General features: G+C 42.5%; 1 protein-coding gene across 3 annotated transcripts in view; it reads right to left on the bottom strand.

Annotated features, from left to right (window-relative positions):
* cN-IIIB (cytosolic 5'-nucleotidase IIIB) overlaps positions 1-18,421 on the bottom strand; it is a 31,374-nt gene extending 12,953 nt beyond the window's left edge. The window contains exons 1-7 of one of the 3 annotated variants that reach the window (XR_012824957.1): positions 18,043-18,421; positions 17,262-17,360; positions 17,019-17,088; positions 16,837-16,883; positions 16,580-16,755; positions 16,339-16,501; positions 2,565-2,762 (exon numbers count right to left, since the gene is read on the bottom strand). Coding sequence is in view for 2 of the 3 variants with exons in the window: in XM_075676784.1 (XP_075532899.1) it covers positions 2,565-2,762; positions 16,339-16,501; positions 16,580-16,755; positions 16,837-16,883; positions 17,019-17,088; positions 17,262-17,360; positions 18,043-18,168 (879 nt within the window). In the remaining variant the exon portion in view is untranslated. Of the gene's footprint in view, positions 1-2,564; positions 2,763-16,338; positions 16,502-16,579; positions 16,756-16,836; positions 16,884-17,018; positions 17,089-17,261; positions 17,361-17,583; positions 17,931-18,042 lie in introns of those variants that run through there. The other 2 variants (XM_075676784.1, XM_075676785.1) reach the window with 2 other exon arrangements.
* Positions 18,422-18,796: the final 375 nt, after the last annotated feature.

Genomic DNA, 18,796 nt, shown 5'->3' with positions numbered 1-18,796 from the left:
TTGGTGAAAAAAAGGGTGCACAGGCAGGAAACAAGACATGCTGTTAAGGATTATTCGAAGGCTGACGACCAGGCCATTTTGGGTTATCTGTGGCTTTTATGTGATAATCTTCCTGATAATGCGTCCACTGTTTGGAATGAAATGAAAACTCCCATACATTACTGCATTGACAAATTTGTGCCGAGCAAATCATATCAGGAAAAATAAAAATAAACCATGGGTTACTAGAGATATAATAAATACATTTGCACCGCAGACTAAGATGTACCAGAAAGAAGAAAAAGAAACCTGCTGTAGACTTACTACATTGAGGAATCAGCTTGAAGCTCGGATAACCGAAGCCAAGATGAGCTACCTCAACTACTCACTCCCTCACTATTTGAAAAATAACCCTGATAAATTCTGGCGGTACATCAGTGACAAGCACAAAAAACTGACCGCGATATCAGTGGACGGCCATATTGTCAGTAATGCCACCAAAATAGCAAATCCATTCAATTGCTATTTCCACTCAGTATTCACTCAGGAACACCACACTGACACGAGTAATAATTACCTTCCTATCATATCTACCGATTTCATAACTCTCGAAGGTGTCTTTTCTTTGTTGCTGAAACTTAAGACTAAATCTTCTGTTGGTCCAGACGGTCTACGGAATGTATTTCTGCAGCAGTATGCTGAAACTATTGCACATGCCTTCACCCATCTTTTTCATTCTTCATTTAACGATTCAATTCTTCCTGATGATTGGCTTAGGGTGCACATAGTTCCTGTCCTGAAAAAAAGGTGATCACCTGAATGTTGAAAACTACCGGCCTATATTGATAACTTTCGGTCTCTGTAAACTTTTAGAGCATATCAATACACATTACATAATGTTTTTTCTAGAAAAAAATAACAATATTTTGACTCCCTTCCAGCATAGTTTTAGGAAAGGCCTGTTGACTACCACCCAACTTGTCACCAGTATTTATGACTATGCAATAGCAAGGGTGGCCAAATAGATGCTATCTTCTTAGATTTTAGAAAAGCCTTCGACAGTGTCTGTCTTGGTAAACTACTCATGAAGCTTTCTAGCATTGGTCTGCCCAATAATCTAACTGGAATTGCTCCTACCTCACCAACCAGAAACAGTTTGTCCAAGTCGAAGGTTGCAGCTCTAAGTTCTGCTTGTGACCACAGGAGTTCCCCAGGGTAGTGTCCTTGGCCTTGCCTTGTTTTTTATCTCATCAATGACATCGTTTCATCAGCAGGTACCTCGGCCATAAACTTAAAACTTTTTGCAGATGACTGCATTCTTTACAAGCGAATTAAATGTAGAAAGGACCACTAGTGTTTGCAGAACAACCCAAGTTCTCTCTATGATTGGTGTAATACCTGGTCAATGGGATTAACATTAGGAGATCGGTCTTTATGGAACTATCAAATAAAATTAGTCCATTCACATCTAGGTATACATTAAATAATAATCCCTTGGTCAAAGTCGGCAGTTTTAAACAGTTGGGCGCCACAATTACCAATCGACTATATCATGGTGTAGCCATATTGACGATGTCTGTTCATCTACTTCTAGAAAACTTGGATTTCTTAGACACAAACTAAAGAACATGCCATCCCAGATAAAACTTCTTGCATATAATACTTTTCTCTGACCTTGCCAAGAGTATGCATCTGTGGCCTGGGACCTGTATATTAAAGAGGATGTTTATAAGCTAGAAATGGTTCAAAGGAGAGTGGTAAGTAAGACTAATCTATAATGCATAATCTATAATCCCACTCTTGGAACCGCAAAGAGCTATCGCCAGGCTCAAATTTCTTTTCTTGCTCCACAATTGGCAGTTTAATATCAATGTTGGTATATACCTTTCTCCCACTTTTCCCCGGCAGACCAGACATAGTCACAATAACGACCGGACACTATAATTCGCATGCACTAACCTTTTCAAACACTCATTTTTTTCTGCGTACCATCAGCAAATGGAACACACTGCCTTCAAATGTTGTTTCCAGAATGTAGCCTTCCTGACTTCGAAAAATACATGTATCAGTTCATGTAAACTACATTGTTGATAGCACCATACTCTTGTCTATATTTTGACAACTCATGAACTAACTTGTATTTGGTTTTTCTTTGTGCACAGAAAATTGCTTTCACAGAGTTGTGCAATTTTTTGTCTCCAATGTATTTTTAATCATGTTTGTTAGTCTATGCTTGTCTTTGAGTGGTAATGTTTTCTATATTCTGTTGTATAACTTGTTCAGTTTCGTTCATTATGCTAATTTTTTTCACCCCTCCTACTTGGTCTTCGGACTACAGTATGCAGTAAATAAAACATGCCAGATGACAACAATGTTGACCGGAAGACACATTTAGGAGAGATGACTGGTTCAACTCAATTTTCATCAAAGCAGCTCAGGGTGGCAAAAATAGGGAGAAATCAGGTTGTATCTGAAAACTAAGGGCCTTACCCATATGCAACATCCAACTAAACCTTCTTTGGTGCCCATTAAGTATGAGTTGGTCTAGGTTTAGGAAAGTAACAGTAGCATTAATAGTTACATACCCTGCTGTTAAGGAAGCCAATGCGAAGAACCACTTCCTGTAGCTGATTACCAGCAAGCATGTCAAGGTCACCAAGGGAGTCTCCTAAGAGAAGGATGTTGGTCCTCTCCTTCACTGCCTGGTAGTATTCAGGATGCACATTTGACCGGTTCTTGTTGTACATGTGAATCAGCTCACCCTTAAAGCCAACGATGTTACCCTAGAGGAAGGAAGAGCCTGATAAGCTGATTGTGCATTCCACATTGACAATTGAAAGAGACAGCATGACCACATTCTGAATACAGCTCCTTCATTTATTCCACTGCCAGTAATTAAACATGGTTAAATTTAATGTGGTCACTTGTATTCTAACAAACATCATGAAACAAACCATCAAACTATGCCAGGAAGTGCCCTGAGCAGTAAGAACACCGCTAACATACTTCCATTAACCTATACGGGACAGTAACATCTGCACATACAGGGTCTCACACATAGATAAACACATACATGCAGAAGCATGTTACCACCCTGTGTGTGCCATGTAGTATGGCACATTCAAGGCTGACACAGAGATCATGGGTCCTGCTTCAGGCTATGCCAGTCACAGTGCTAGTGGAAGTAATGTTGCACTACACAGGTGCAAGGTATGGAATTGGTAGTGCTGGTAGAACAGTGCCACATGCTTCCAAGTGCTGTCAGCGAGGGGCATGTGTTTACTCATGTGCCGTGGCCAGTCACTTTGTACCACCAGAAACTGAAAGTCTGTTGTTGACCAGCATTGTATAGTACATTGAATGGTCACTGATGTGACAAGCACATTGCCTTCTGTGGCAAGTTACGAAGAACCATGCTTTGTGGCAGACATTGTGTCTCAGTCAGCACTATTTAAGCTCTTCATAGTTTGTAGTGCATAGTGGCTGTTCCCATTAGCTTGAATGGTTAGTGTGCCACAAGGATGAGCCACACCTTCAGGTGTGCACACTATCAGTGGACCACCCTGATCAGGGAACATGTAGCTGCTATGTCGTATGATGTGTGAAAGAAGTCTTTTAAGCTATTGCAACCACACTGGTGGTACAGCCAGGTTAGGATTTCGAGCAATTTTTGGAGCAGAAAAATTGTCGTTTAGGAGCAGTCACAGCAGCATTTTGGAGCAGTTTCGGAGCAGAAAAATTTGTCTTTCTGGAACACTTTGAGCAGTACAGCAGTAATCTGTAGGCTCTTTTTCAACAGCGCCAAGGACAAGGATGAGACGAGTGCATATACACAGCACTGTGTATGTGCACTCATCTTGTCCTTGTCCTTTGCGCTGTTGAAAAAGAATGTTACACCAACTTGCCCAAGGTTCTACAGAATCTGTAGGCATTTGGCAAATCTTGTTATTACTGTACAATCAGTAAGTGCTGCTCAACAGTGAAGCAAGACACAAAGCAAGCAGTGACCAATTAAGCTTGCCTTCCCACAGATGGTACATAACGCATGGTATGTTGCAAACATTTTTATTTGGGTAGCCAAGGAGCTTAATTTTGCAAACAAATAAAATTTTGACTTGCCTGTGACACAAGACAGACATAAAAGTACAAATGAGCTAGAACAATTTGCACTATCAGGCACAAGACAAAAAGTGATGGAAAATGTTTTATGTGAATTCCAAATGACAGATGTGCTTTGATGTGCTTTATCGCACTAGATGTGTATTATGCTCAATAACAATGCTAGAAGCTCGACAAGAGACAATGCGTCTATAAATGAGATGAGATGCCTCCGTATGGTGTGTTGCAAAGATTGTGATGGCGGTGGAGACTAATGTTTGCACAATCCCGTACACCCACTTCCATTGTGAGGTGGTTTGTCGGCTTCCTGTGTGTCGTGTGGCCTCTGCAAATAGATACGAGTCCATTTCTGTCACTGCGTCGCAAGTACTTTCGCCTTTGCCTCTTTCATAAGGTCTTCCATCATTCCTCACAATGTACCGAGCTTATCACGCCACCCACTTATCGCTCATCCCGGATTGACCATAACAAAAAGTTAAGGGCATTTTTTGTAACACAAACACATTTTATTTTTCCTTCATACAGCACTCATCAAACTATTGGAACCACCTACCTGACGATATTGTTTCCATTTCTGATCATTCTCTTCTTTCCCATTCTTTATCTGCGTGCCTTCATTGTGATAACCCTGCTTGATTATCTTGTGTATCTCTCCTCCCAACTCCTTTCTTTTTCTTTTTACACGTGTCACCATGCCTGCAATTTCTTTTGCTTTTTCACATTTTTCTTCTCCCTTTCCCAAATTGCTGTTACACTCATATTTGGCACTAGTATTGCATAACATGCTATGTTTACTTCTGTTCAGTTATATTTAGTTTAGTACTGTTCTGTTATATTTTATTTCACTGTTACAATTGGTCGCTAATACTGTATAACGCTGCATGTTTCATTCTGTTCCTTTCTTTGTTTATATGCTGTCACTCACTCCCCTCTGCAATGCCTCGGCGATTAAGGGTATCGAAAACAAATAAGTAAATAAATAAATAAATAAATAAAACGGAGATCACCTTCGCCAATACTCGACCGACCTTTCGAAGCACTACCGATTAAACCTAACGGCCAAGGCAGTGCGCCATGGCGAAACTTGGATGTTGGCCGACGCAATCGGCAAGCTTTCCACAAGCTGTTGCGGAAAGTTTGCCGCTAATATGTTCGTATGAGTGGCTAACCGGCGATCGGCTCCGAAATAATTCTGAAGGTCTGCCAGCACAATTATTAGGCGTATCGATGCTCGTAACGTGACAGGGGACAGCGGTGCACGCGTGTATAATTAAGGAATACATACTGTGTGCCATCCTCAACTGCCTCTTCCCACTTCTGGTGTGCTTCACCGCAATACTTCGCGTATGTTTCACCGCGTAACACTGCTTTATTGAGGCGAAGCTGACTTTCGGGAACCGGCATTATGCAACGTGTTGTGCTTTCCGAGCTTCGAAGCCATTGGAGAGAATTACAAAGGCGGAGTCGGCAACATTGCTAACAGCGTTGAATTGTATTAATAGAAAACACGGCACCGAACAGCAAGAAGCTTGGTATCGAATGTCGAAGCAGCTAGGCCTAGCGTTGTCGCGGTAGTGGCTACGGCTGCCAGCGGATCTGCGTGCGAGTGCGCCTGTTAGAGGCGGCGATATAACCAAGATGGCGGTTGTGGTGGCTTCGATCAATGCCGTTTCGGAGCTGTGGTCATAGCAAAAAGTCCGGAAAATCGGTCGATGACTGGTTGCATAACTCCACTGAAACCATCGCATTGCCGTGAAAACGCAAATATACCGCACTTTTGCGCAGTTGGCGCGAATGGCACTTGAGCGGGCGCAGCAAGGAGCAGGCAAGTCGAACTGTAGCAAAATGGCGCAAATGGCGCTGTTGGCCTACCACTGCAACCGGTTGTAGATACAGCTGAACAGCTAAAATTCAGCTTAGCGTACAATTATACGCTAAGGAATAGTCATATACAAAGTGTTTGAGCGAACACTATAAAATTTTTTTCAAGGTTGCCTGTGGCAGATTGCGCAATTCTAGTTCATGAACTGGTCTACACAAAGAGGCCGACATTATTTCCACAAAAAATTGAGATGTGTAATTGTCTAACGAAAAAACATCACTAAATTTTAAACTAATTACCTTATGGCCCACACGGCAATTTACAAATTCTAGCCGTTGAGTTCACAAGGCGGATCCTTTTTTAACGAATTCTTAGGATGACACCAGTTTCGAGACATCAATTCCCTGACTTTGCGGAGAAATGCATTGGCATTCCAGTTACCTTTGTTCTTCAATGCAGAAAATGACGTTTTGTTGAGAAAGTAACTGGAACTTCAATGCTTGAAACGACGTTTTGTTAAGAAAGCAACTGGAACGCCAATGCATTTCTCCGCAAAGTGCAGGAATTAATATCTCGAAACTGGTGTCCTCCTGAGAATTTGTTACAAAAATTCAGTTTCATCCGATATGGATGAAATTAACTGTGTTGTTAGCAGCTGCCCCGGTAATTTGTGTTATCTTTAATTACATACATAGTATCTAATAAAACTTTTTACTTATTAACTTCCTGACTGTAAATATAATAAATTTCTAGAGCACATTGGAAAGCATGCACTTTGTTGCTTTCAAATCACAGCAGTGTTGCTCTCAAGCACACTGTCTCCCAGCAAAGTAGCCAAATTGGCCCATACATGCGACATGCTGCCTTTCTTCGAAATGGCAAATCAAAAGCGACTTTTGCAATTCTTGATAACATGCATTTCACAGACTGCTTCTTGCCACCTCAGGCAGTCAGATCAATCGACTAAGTAGATGCGAGGCTCATCACTAGCAAGAACTTGGTAGCTACATCAAGATGAAACACCCTGCCAAATTGGTGCAAGGGCTGCATTACAGATGGAATCTATTTAGTTAGTAACGCCTAAAAAGAAAAGCTTTAGGAAATTGTAGGCTTGTTTTCAAGTGCAATAAATAAGTAAGGAAGCAAATAAATAAATAACATACAAAAAGCCCCTGGCCGTGCATATACTACATAAAGCCTTTAGAAGTAAGTACCAATAGCCGCCAAAGGCCTTGCAACAGCTTAATATGCCAGGAGTGGTATTTTCGATAGATCACTTTTGCGAGATATTGTGCGGCTCAGCGCCAGGCACATTGGGCATCTAGAAGTAGCAACGATCCACGTAGAGCCAAGAACATGCTGTTGCACGTAGGCACTGACGTGTCTAAAGCCTAGCCATGCGAATTACTGCGAAAGGGCTCATATCGCAAAGCAAACTGACAATGCTCCACGTATACGTGAGAATGCATGTTGCAGAGGTCGTGCATACTTTCTCATGCTTATCACACTTGACACTCCGCCTGCATTATCAATGAGATCGCAGCCAGCCGTGAACGGTAGATAGTAGGAGTGGCGTAGAATTAAGAAGAATTCGCTACAAACTTGCGATCCTGTAATTTTTTGGCGATATCGCAGTTGCGCACAAAGTATGGAAAGCTTTGGGTAGTGAATTTTTCCTGACGTTTTCGCAGTTGAGATTTCGAGATATCCGGAGTACGGCGCAAAACGATTTCGAGATAAGAGGCGAAAAATTCATGGAGTTGACACTGAGCCAGGACAAAATTTCGACAACCGATACTTCGAGCTATTAGAGTTTGAGTTAACAAGCGTTTACAGTATATGCAAAAGGTTGCATGTCACAACAACAGAACGCAGCATTTTCAAATGTGCTCTAAAAATATTGTATTGACATTATGGCAGTAAACATATTAAGAAGTTCATCATCATCACCAGCAGCCTGTTTTATGTCCACTGCAGGACGAAGGCCTCTCCCTGCGATCTCCAATTACCCTTGTCCTGTGCCAACCAATTCCAACTAGTGCCTGCGAATTTCCTTATTTCATTGCTCTACCTAGTCTTCTGTTGTCCTCGATTGCGTTTCCCTTCTCTTGGTACCCACTCTGTAACTCTAATGGTCCAACGGTTATCTAACCTGCACATTACATCACCTGCCCAGCACCATTTTCTTTTCTCTTGATGTCAATTAGAATATAGTCTATACCCATTTGCTCTCTGATCCAAACCGCTCTCTTTCTGTCTCTTAACGTTATGCCTAGAAATCTTTGTTCCATCGCTCTTTGTGTGGTCCTTGTTCTCAAGCTTCTTTGTCAGTCTCCAAGTCTCTGCCCCATATGTCATCACTGGTAAAATGCACTGATTGTACACCTTCCCTTTCAATGATAATGGTAAGCTTCCAGTCAGGAGCTGGCAATGTCTGCCGTATGCGATCCAACCCATTTTTATTCTTCTGTGAATTTCCTTCTCATGATCAGGGTTCCCCTTGATTAATTGACCTAGGTAAACGTACACCTTCACAGACTCTAGAGGCTGACTGACGATCCTGAACTCTTGTTCCTTTGCCCGGCTAATTATCATCTTTGTCTTCTGCATATTAATCTTCAACCCCACTCTTACACGCTCTCTGTTAAGGTCCTCAATCATTTGTTGTAACTCGTCTGCATTGTTGCTGAATACAACAATCTCATCGGCAAACCGAAGGTTGCTTAGATATTCGCCGTCAATCTTTACTCCTAAACCTTCCCAGTTTAATAGCTTGAATACTTCTTCTAAGCACGCAGTGAATAGCATTGGAGAGATTGTGTCTCCCTGTCTGACCCCTTTCTTTATAGGTATCTTTCTGCTTTTCTTGTGTAGAATTAAGGTAGCTGTGGAACCTCTGTAGATATTTTCTTTCCAAGGTATTTATGTAAGCATTCTGTACTCCTTGATTCCATAATGCCGCTATGACTGTTGGTATCTCTACTGAATCAAATGCCTTTTTGTAATCTATGAAAGCCATATAGAGAGGCTTATTATACTCTGCGGATTTCTCGATAACCTGATTAATGACGTGGATGTGATCCATTGTAGAGTACCCCTTCCTGAAGCCAGCCTGTTCCCTTGGTTGACTAAAGTCCAGTGTTGCCCTTATTCTATTGGAGGTTATTTTGGTAAATATTTTATATAATACTGGAAGTAAGCTAATGGGCCTATAATTTTTCAATTCTTTAATGTCCCCCTTTTTGTGGATTAGTATAATGTTCGCATTCTTCCAGTTTTCTGGGACACTTGCAGTCGATAGACACTTCGTATAAAGAGCCGCCAGTTTTTCAAGCATTACGTCTCCTCCATCTTTTGATTAAATCGACTGTTACTCCATCTTCTCCTGCCACTCTTCCTCGTTTCATATCTTGCCAAGGCCCTTCTGACCTCATCGCTAGTTATAGGAGGAGTTTCTGTATCCTGTTCATTACTACTTCTAATTGAGGTATCCTGACTCCTCTGCGTACTATACAGGTCAGTATAGAATTCTTCCGCTGCTTTTACTATATCTTCCGAGATTGCTGATTATATTACCCTGCTTATCTTTCAGTGTATACATCTTGGTTTGTCCTATGCCAAGTTTCTTTCTCACTGATTTCAGGCTGCGCCCAATTTTTACTGCTTCTTCAGTCTTTCTCATGTTATAGTTTTGAATATCACTTATTTTCGCCTTTTTGATCAGCTTGGACAGTTCCGAGAATTCTATCTTATCTCTTGAGTTGGACACTTTCATTTTTTGTTGTTTCTTTACTAGGTCCCTTGTTACGGTTTCATTCATTAGCTCTATGTCATCATCTCTCTGTTCTAAGGCTGCATATTTGTTTGCAAGTACCAGCCTGAATTTGTCTGCTTTTACCCTTACTGCCTCTAAGTTGGCCTGTTTCTTCTTGACCAATTTTGCTCTTTCTCTCTTTAAATTGAGGTGAATCCTAGACCTCACTAACCTATGATCACTGCACTTTGCCTTACCTATCACTTCTACATCCTGCACTATGCAGGGATCAGCAGAAAGTATGAAGTGAATTTCATTTCTTGTTTCACCATTAGGGCTTTTCCAGGTCCACTTTCTGTTGTTACGCTTCCTGAAAAAGGCTCATTATTTGAAGCTTATTCCCTTCTCGCCCATTACTACAGTATACTGAGTTTGCACTTTTGTCATCGCTAATTCAAGGTTTTCATAAAACTGATCTACTTTCTTATCATCGTGACTGGATGTTGGAGCGTAGGCTTGTACTACCACCTTTAATCTATACCTCTTATTAAGTTCGATTACGACTACAGCTACCCTCTCATTAATGCTGTAGAATTTATCAATGTTGCCCGCTATGTCCTTATGGATTAGAAATCCTACCTCATATTGCTTTTTATTATCTAGGAGACCTCTATAGCAGAGGAAATGTCTGTTATTCAGCAATGTATAAGCCTCGCCAGTTCTTCTAATCTCACTAAGGCCGATGATATCCCAAATAATGTCGAATAGTTCTTTAAAGAGTCCTGCTAAGCTAGCCTCACTCGAGAGGGTTCAGGTGTTAAACGTTGCAAGGGTCAGCTTCCATTGGTGGCCTGTCCGGACCCACAGATTCTTAGCACCCTCTGCTGCGTTACAGGTCTGACCGCCGCCTTGGTCAGGTGCTCCGCAGCTGCTGGGGACTGAGCGCCATTGGGTAATTGAGTGAGCCATGTGGGAGGGGGTGGCCGAATACTACACCAGCGAGGCAAATTCCTGTTCTGGTGAGGGAGTGTCTTGTTGAAGCTTTGTGGGCCTTCCCAAATTGGTTGTACCTGGGTTAGCGCAGCCCCACTTCCTCTCGGCATCTTTTGCCGGTGACAGGCGTCACTCCAAGCCTGCAGATCTTGGTTAATAAGTTCATAAGTGCTAATTTTTAAATTAAGAAAATACAAGGAATGCTGTTTTCTTTTCTTTCCTTTTTCTTAATGGCTGCCAACAACAGATAGTCGATTTCATCCGCAAGAAGGCTTTAATTTTTAAAGAAGCTTGCTACATCTAAGCACGGACACCTTGTATATAATATCAGGGGCTACAGCCCTTTGGCCTATTAATTGCAAGATACTATATTTGAAAATTGTGTTCACATTGGTAAATACGTTAATACATTTCTTCTGTGGCAGAAATTACTTTGTGCTTCAGCTAACACTGACCTAGTAACGAAAGACGAAGCCTTCTGGGCAGATGAAACATCTCTGCAAGTTGTTATCAACCTTCTCAAGAAGCCTCAAGTATTTTGGGTCATTATTAATAAATCAGAAATGATTAATGAGCAAGAATTTAAATTAACTTTATGGCTACAATGTCAATGTGAGGTTTAAAAAGCCCATTTGAAAACATCACTTTTGGTTGTTTGCAATGCATTACTGTTTGCACAGTTTTTTCTCCTTGCTTCAAAGAAGACTTCTGAGAGCCACTGGAAGCCTGCCACTTGTGAGCCACAGCAGCATTCTTTAAATATGGAAAACAGAGTTACGCAAACGTTAGCAGGTTGGAAACAAATGAAAGTAATGTTTTTGAATGTGCTCTGTAAACCTGGTATTGACACTGTGGCCATAAAGTTATTAATGGTGGTCTTTGGCCAAAATTGGCCCTTGCACCAAGAAAGCACAATAATCATCAAAGTTGCAAATGAAAAGTTATTTCGCTATTAATTATTTGAGAACACAAAACAAAGGTGGTTTTGGTGTTCATTGGTTCTTTAAAACTGGCCTCGTGTTACCTGGGGCACCCAGCATAAGTGGGAGCAATTGGAAAATCATATGCGCAAGGATAGACTGCCAGTACTCGAAGCTTGAAACAAAGACATGTGCAAACAGTGCTCGACAATGTTTGAAATATTTACAAGCTATGCAGTATTTTCAGGAATGAATATTTCATAAAAAGGACAGCTGCATATGTGGCTACTGAATTTCAGTATTTCTTGTCCAGGCTGTGAAGTTAAGCTGGCTTGTACTGTGATTGTCGAATAAAAGTTCAGGATGCATAAGTTGCATGTTCACTCAACGGTATGTTGACAACACTGCAGCACGAGATGAAAATCGTGACAAAAGCCACCTGGAAGCCAGTGCACAGTTCTTGACCTAATAAAATAGGGAAGACACCTTGTGATAAACTGAAGATTGCTTGTACCACAACCAGAAAAGAAATGTAGTAGAAACTTAAAAGTTTTCTAGATGAACAGATAACACATGCAACCTGTACAGCGAAGCCTTTTATTCCGGCACAGTAGTTCTAAATTTCTCGTAACCTATAAGTTTAATGAAATTTTCTAATAGCAAAATTTACATTTCAAGGGACACTAAAGTGAATTTCAATTTTGGATTTGTGTTGTAGACCATATCATGTTGTATAGGCCTCATGTGCTGCTGTTTTGAGTGGGTCATATAGTGCTATCTATGGCAAGTGGCTGCGAAAAGCATTGCTCACGGCGCGCAGTCACACAGTATTTAGCTTGGTGCCTGGTAGAAAATGGCGGAGTGCAAGGCAAAGAAAAGGCACTTATATGTGCTGTTGTGTCTATGGATGTCATAGTGGATGAAAACCGCTTCAATGCTACCCAAGATGCAAGTTGTTCTGTTACAGTGGCAATGCTGTACGAATAACAGCTGTCCAGTGCGCAAGTTTCTAATGATAGGAACGAGTTGTGACGAGCAGAGAAATACGCAAACACATAGAGTACATGAAGTAAAAGTTTCTATATCTCTTTGCCCCCTTTTACGAGAGAGACACTGATTACGACATCAAAGCTTTCTGGGTGCTTTTAAATCTGAGAATCTATAAATGGAACCTGTCAATTTTAATGCATAGCATTGCACAGAATTAGCACTGCATACATTGTGACGCAAACTGCACTGTGCACGTTTTGCTAACACTTCTAGCATCTGTTCTCATCATTATCTGATGCTGCTGCTGCCGAACGAAAATGTTTATTGCATGCAATAAAATGCATACCAGTGCATGCAGACAGGATTGTAAGAGGACATGTGGCGCATGGAACATATGAAATGTACACAAGTCGCCTGGAAGGTGATGCACGGCATCAAGGAGCAGTGATGCCCCCAAATCAGCGCACAAGGCCTATAGGTGAATAATGCTCCATTCTTCTTCAGTCAAGAGCTCTATTTCATTTATAAATTGAAGAATGAGAGATGAAAGCTGGCGACTCCATTGGTGTAAAAATAAAGTGGTGCAACTCATGACTCATTAACACCATGCACTTAGTTGGCGTCATCATAGTTGTTGAGTGCGCTGAAATTAATTGCAATGATTCTCTCTATCTTCATAGAAAGTGCACTTATGCTATATCTTTATCTAAAGGCTTAAAAAAAATGCAAGTACACAAGTAGTGGAACGAGTACAGGGGGCTATTCTGTAAGTGTTTACCTAGCGGACGAGCCCATTTTGTCTGCTGCTGAAGTGCTGATTGGCTGAGGCACCTGTCTCCTCCTCACATGTACTCCAGCCCAGCCAATCAGAACTTCAGCAGCAGACGAAATGGACATGTCCACAAGGTGGACACTTACAGAATACCCCCCCTGGTCCCTTGTCAACAGAATCATGCAAAACTGTGCAGCTCCTATCAGTACTGTCTCTTGTGGTTTATGATTCTTACCCTAGATGGCACCCAGACTCTACCCCAAGGGGCGAATTCAAAGCACTATGACAAGCCCCAATGTGGAGAAATGCACAATGGCACCTGCATTCACGGCCGCTAGAATGAGGTAATTTGCAAACTGGCACTTGTCTTGGCATGTCAAAACAACACCTTGTCACCCACTCACAGGAGGGCCTTTGCTTAAGGAGAAAGCAATGTGCCAAGTGCTTCTGGTGCTGGTGCCTTCTTGTCAAAGTCCTTCTTGGGTGACGTTAACTAGCTATGCCAAAATATGAAGACCTAGTCAAACTGAAAGCATCATACTGCAATAAACATCACCTGCACTTTGCTCATAGTTGGCTTGTATCAATGTGTAATTGAGAATGCGGGAAGTAAATTCGGCTTACTTCAACCCCTATTTTTCGAGGGAGATGTGCTTATACAAATGTAGAACCCGTGAAATGCAGTTCAAGAAACCTGGACTTGGGATTTTGGAAGCTACAAAGTACATGATCATAATTAGTGTCCCTTTAAGAGCTCACAAAATTTTAAGAACTCATAAAAGAAAAGGAGTTTTATGGCAATTTCGCATTTGCTAATGTGATTCAAGCTTCTCAGACAAAAGTACTGTAGACATCCTCTGCGTTTGTGAGCAAAGGAGCTGCAGCATCTCTGTCACAAAAGTCGCGTTATTTCTTCAATTCTCCGCCCCCGCATCCTATGTATACACGCCTATTAAGCATCGCTTCTTTAAGAGTGGGCCGCAAGCCTACGTGCCGCACAGTTTCGCAAACGGTGGAGAACATGATCTTGGGTACATCCAAAGTACGTTGAACTATGTGTGTTCGTGACTGCTGTAATGTGTGTGATTAATTTGTTCGCCGGAGAAGGCGACCGCTGGTAGGGCTGAAACCTTGGTGGCTACACACCCGGGCTACGTGAGGCCTGGTGAATCCGTGGCTGTTGTTTTGTGTGTTATTAAATTGCTTGCCAGTGAAGGTGACCGCTAGCAGAGTCTAAACCACGGTGGAAGCAAGCCCAGCCTACGTGAAGCCGTCTTCGTCCGCAGCTATTGTTTTGTGTGTGATTAAATTGACCGCCGGTGAAGGTGACCGCCAGTGGAGCCTGAACTACGGCGAGAACCAGTGTGGGCGTGTCTGATCCATGTCTGGACGACAAGAGGTAAACGCTGGCGCCTCGAGAGATTTATAAAAGCGCGCCGATCCTACACTTCACCAATCTACTCCGGGGATGATAAACGAACGCCGAGCAACTCCCGGGCAAATAAGCTGCCGACATCACACCCCGACACCGAACACCGCCAGCCGGCGTGGAAGCCAGTCGCCGACGTCGAGGCGCCGACTTCGAGGGTCACTTACAGGGCGCATCGGTTGGGACGGACTGCCCGCGCGCTGGGTTGACTGTATGTCGCTTTTGATTCTGTAGACTGTGGACTTTAAATATTTGCCTTTTCGATTACTGTTTAGGAATCTAGTTAGAACTGATGTTCATTGTTCATGTTGCGATTGCACATAGTAATTGTTTAACTTGGTTACACCTTTTCTTTGGAATTGTAACTTTACTGTTTCCATCTAACATGTTCATATCCACTATACTTAATAACGCTAGTTTCTTTTGTTGCCGAGCGATCACATTAAACCACTGCCTTTTGCTTGATTTCATCAGGCCTTTGCCTCGTTCACGACGGTAATTTGTGAAAGCCAGGCACTAGACTCCACTCCCTTATGCCAATACACAGGAGGAGCTAACGCATCGACGCTGAGTCGTGACAATCTCTGGTACATGGCTGTGAAGGCAGGAGAAGCTGCCTGTTTCAAACCCTGCCTGTCACTAATTCTGGTGACTTCACTTCACTTAATAAATTTAATGCTCTGTAAAGACCCTTCTCTGCTGCCACAGGAAGCCCTGTTAGTATTTTAGTATATTTGGCTGCACATGTTCAAAAAAAGACTTTGCGCTCACCGCTGCCCTGTTCTTGATCAAATTTTGCAGAAAGATCGCATTTTGGCGTCGACTTCATTTAGTATATCACTTGGCATAGCTAATTGCCTGGTTTATAAGAAAAAAGTGGAAATTTTCCTGCGCTCATGGGGATGCAAGCTGCTGCCGTGACGGCGCAAGCATGAACTTGTGTCGCCATCTGCAGAAAGCAGCATTTCAGGGTGGGTAGTCGCCTGCTCCAGAAGCGGGCAACACATGGCAGCCCTCTCTGAAACGCTGCTTTCTGCAAATGACACGGCAGGTGGCGACACAAGTCTATGCCAGGGCCGGCTTTTCAGACGCCATTTTTCCCATAGACGAAAACAGTTTCTCGTTCCTGTGTTAAAATATAGGCGATTAATCATGCCAAGTGTTTAACTAGACGAAGTCGACGCCAAAATGCTATCGTTGTGCGAAATTTGAGCAAGAACAGTGCAGCAGTCAGCGCAAAATCTTTTTTTTTTGAACATGCGCAGCCAAATATTCAGGACCCTATACAATTAACAGAGAATTACATCATACTGGCACTTCAAGGCTATCCTTCAGTAGCAGCAGGCAATGTCAGCTGCACCACTGTAGTATCTTTGTCACACTGCAGAATGAAAGACTATATGCGACACACAATGACCTTTTCATGCATTCTTTCAGGATGATTTCCATGCAAATACCCAATTCATGTAAGAAGTTAATATTGTAGCACTATTTTTTCCAACGAAAGGGCTCATTCTAAAGCAGCTAAAAAAGCTTTTAGAATAAAAAGCCAAAGCTTGCCTCTTCGTCGAACTGCATGTAATTAGAGATGAACTTCAGGTTGGGAAAGTGGCACTGGAAGTGCCTCAATGCTTCTTCCAAAATGTCACCAAGGCCAGCAGAAAATACCAGAGTGGGTATCTGGTGCTCGTGTAGCATCTCAAAAAATGACTCGCAGCCATCCCTGCAAGATTGAGCAATTCAAAATCAAAATGTATACCAAAGGATTACAAGCATGACATTAAGAGTTATTATGCCGAACCTCAACATAATCGACGAGTCTGCCACAAGCTTAGCAAAATCATGCTTTTTCAAGCCACAGCTGACTAAAATGGCATGTGACCGCGAGTACCATTCCACCATTTGAGGTATTTTCTCCTCTGTCGAAATATGAGGATCAATTTCGATTGGGTGGTACTTGTTGTGCAATTTCTGTGCCTGGAACAAGAAAAATGTAATTGTAAGAATGAAATTAATACCAGCACGGCGACTTGCTCAAACTTGCTACCTGCACCTTACCTCTAGTTGGTACTCCTTGGCGATGATTTGACTGGATTCAAGAACGCCTGCACATCAGAAAACGTAAATATCAGGCACCTGTTCATAGTGCAACTCAAGTACATTAATTTGCATGTTTGCTGGTACAGTGTAAATACAGAAACACGATTCTTCATTAACGTAGAAGTCTACTGGCCACTCACCATGGGTTGAACAGCAAGGTTTTCCATTGAAATGTGACCTCGAAATTGTGTTGTCGAAATCTGTAACAACCTGAACCACCGAAAATCAAATTAGCCTTGCAGCATTTTTTTTCTTCAACCAGGTATATGCTTCATGAGAAGCAAAAGTTTTTAAAAATTCACGGCAACAAAGTGTGCAGATATTTGTGTGTAACAGCATTAACTGATTAATTTGATATAGACTACAAGAAAACATTCTTATACCTGGAGTTTCTTTGGGCCCCCTTTAATCAATTTGCAGACAAGTTCTTCCACACGCTCAGGGTCTTTCATTCGAACACAGGGCTTCTGGAGTTCCAATACCTAGATACAAAAATATAAGAATAAAGACAGGTTGCCCTTATCCACTTGCACACGCTTCAAGAGTCATCTGAGAAAAATAAATCCCGTCACGCACATTTTACTTTCCCCGATATTCAGCAGTTAAACGCATAGCAAAAACCTGAAGCTGTGAACTGATTAAATAGCAAAATCAGAAATAGGTACACAATGCTCTGTGTTATTTAAGGTCTTGCGGCCGGCTCACACTTTCATCCATCCAAGTCACGCACAACGATCGCGGCGCTCAGTGAAAATCGGCTTGTCAGTAGGTGATTTATTCGATGGCCCCCTGGCACCGGTAACTTCATCAGAACAAATAAAGTAAAACTGTCAGTGCTGTCGTGAACGAAACAATTGCTAACAAGAAACGAGACAATGCCCGCAATTTCGCTCCCAAATAGGTCCTTTCTACTGGCAAATTACAGGTCGATCCTACGCGATTTACTGCAACCAGGAACAATCGCAACTGCAATAGTGACTTGGGAGACTGCAAAAAGAAATCCACATAAAATGCATGTGTTCTTGGTCCCCGTGAAGGACGTATCATGCACCGGTCATTCCCCGGGACAGTACTAAACGGGTGTGCCGGCTTTTTCATTTTCTCTTTTTTTTTTTGTGCGAGAACGCGGAGCGATGAATCACCTGGAATGAGTAACTCTCTTACCGTGTCTATCACTCGCTTCGCCTTCGCTCTCTTTCGCTTCCGTAAAAGTGCTGTCGTAGCGAATGAAACCACGACGACAGTGCCGATACCTAATGCTGTCCACATCACGACAGTTTTACGCGACATGTCCTCTCTTTGCTTCCACCACGCAGGCAGCAACTTTTGGAATTGCCTAATGAACACAGAACAACGTGGTGACGACCGTGGCGACGAACTCTTTGAATCTTTTTCTCCGGTGTCTGGTGCCACCGTGGACCCGGCCACTTTCGGGCGCCTGTGTACTGTGTCGGTGCTTGCTTCGTGCCGGTGCGAAGCTAATTTTGCGCCGATGCAGCGGCACTGCCATTCAGTGTGACCCCCGCTTTAGTTTGTTTTGTTGCGACCTCTAGCAGCGCCACACGCTAGCCCGCTCGCACGTTATACTGAACAAGGTTGCCTGCCTGTTTATCACGAGATGCTGAATTTGGGCACAAGAACGCGGCGCGACGTTTGGCACACGCGCGCGTAGGCAGCGCAGGCCTTCCTCAGTGAACAGTAAAAAGGTAAAAAAGCACGGAGTAATGCTTCAATATTCCTGGACACCATAACTAACATGGGCCAGCGCTGAACCGTGTTTTAGTCCGCTTTTGTGCTGTAATCTGACTGATTCAGATTCAGATGCAGATTTATTGGTTCCAAAAAAGAAGTTATTACATGACAAAAAAATGGCTGTGGCTTAGCTAAGGTTAAGCCCAGGATGCGAAGCATACTAGCC

This window comes from Dermacentor variabilis, unplaced genomic scaffold (genome assembly GCF_050947875.1).
Source record: "Dermacentor variabilis isolate Ectoservices unplaced genomic scaffold, ASM5094787v1 scaffold_12, whole genome shotgun sequence".
NCBI classification, from domain to species: Eukaryota; Metazoa; Arthropoda; class Arachnida; order Ixodida; family Ixodidae; genus Dermacentor; species Dermacentor variabilis.
This window is presented reverse-complemented; position numbering and strand designations above follow the sequence as displayed.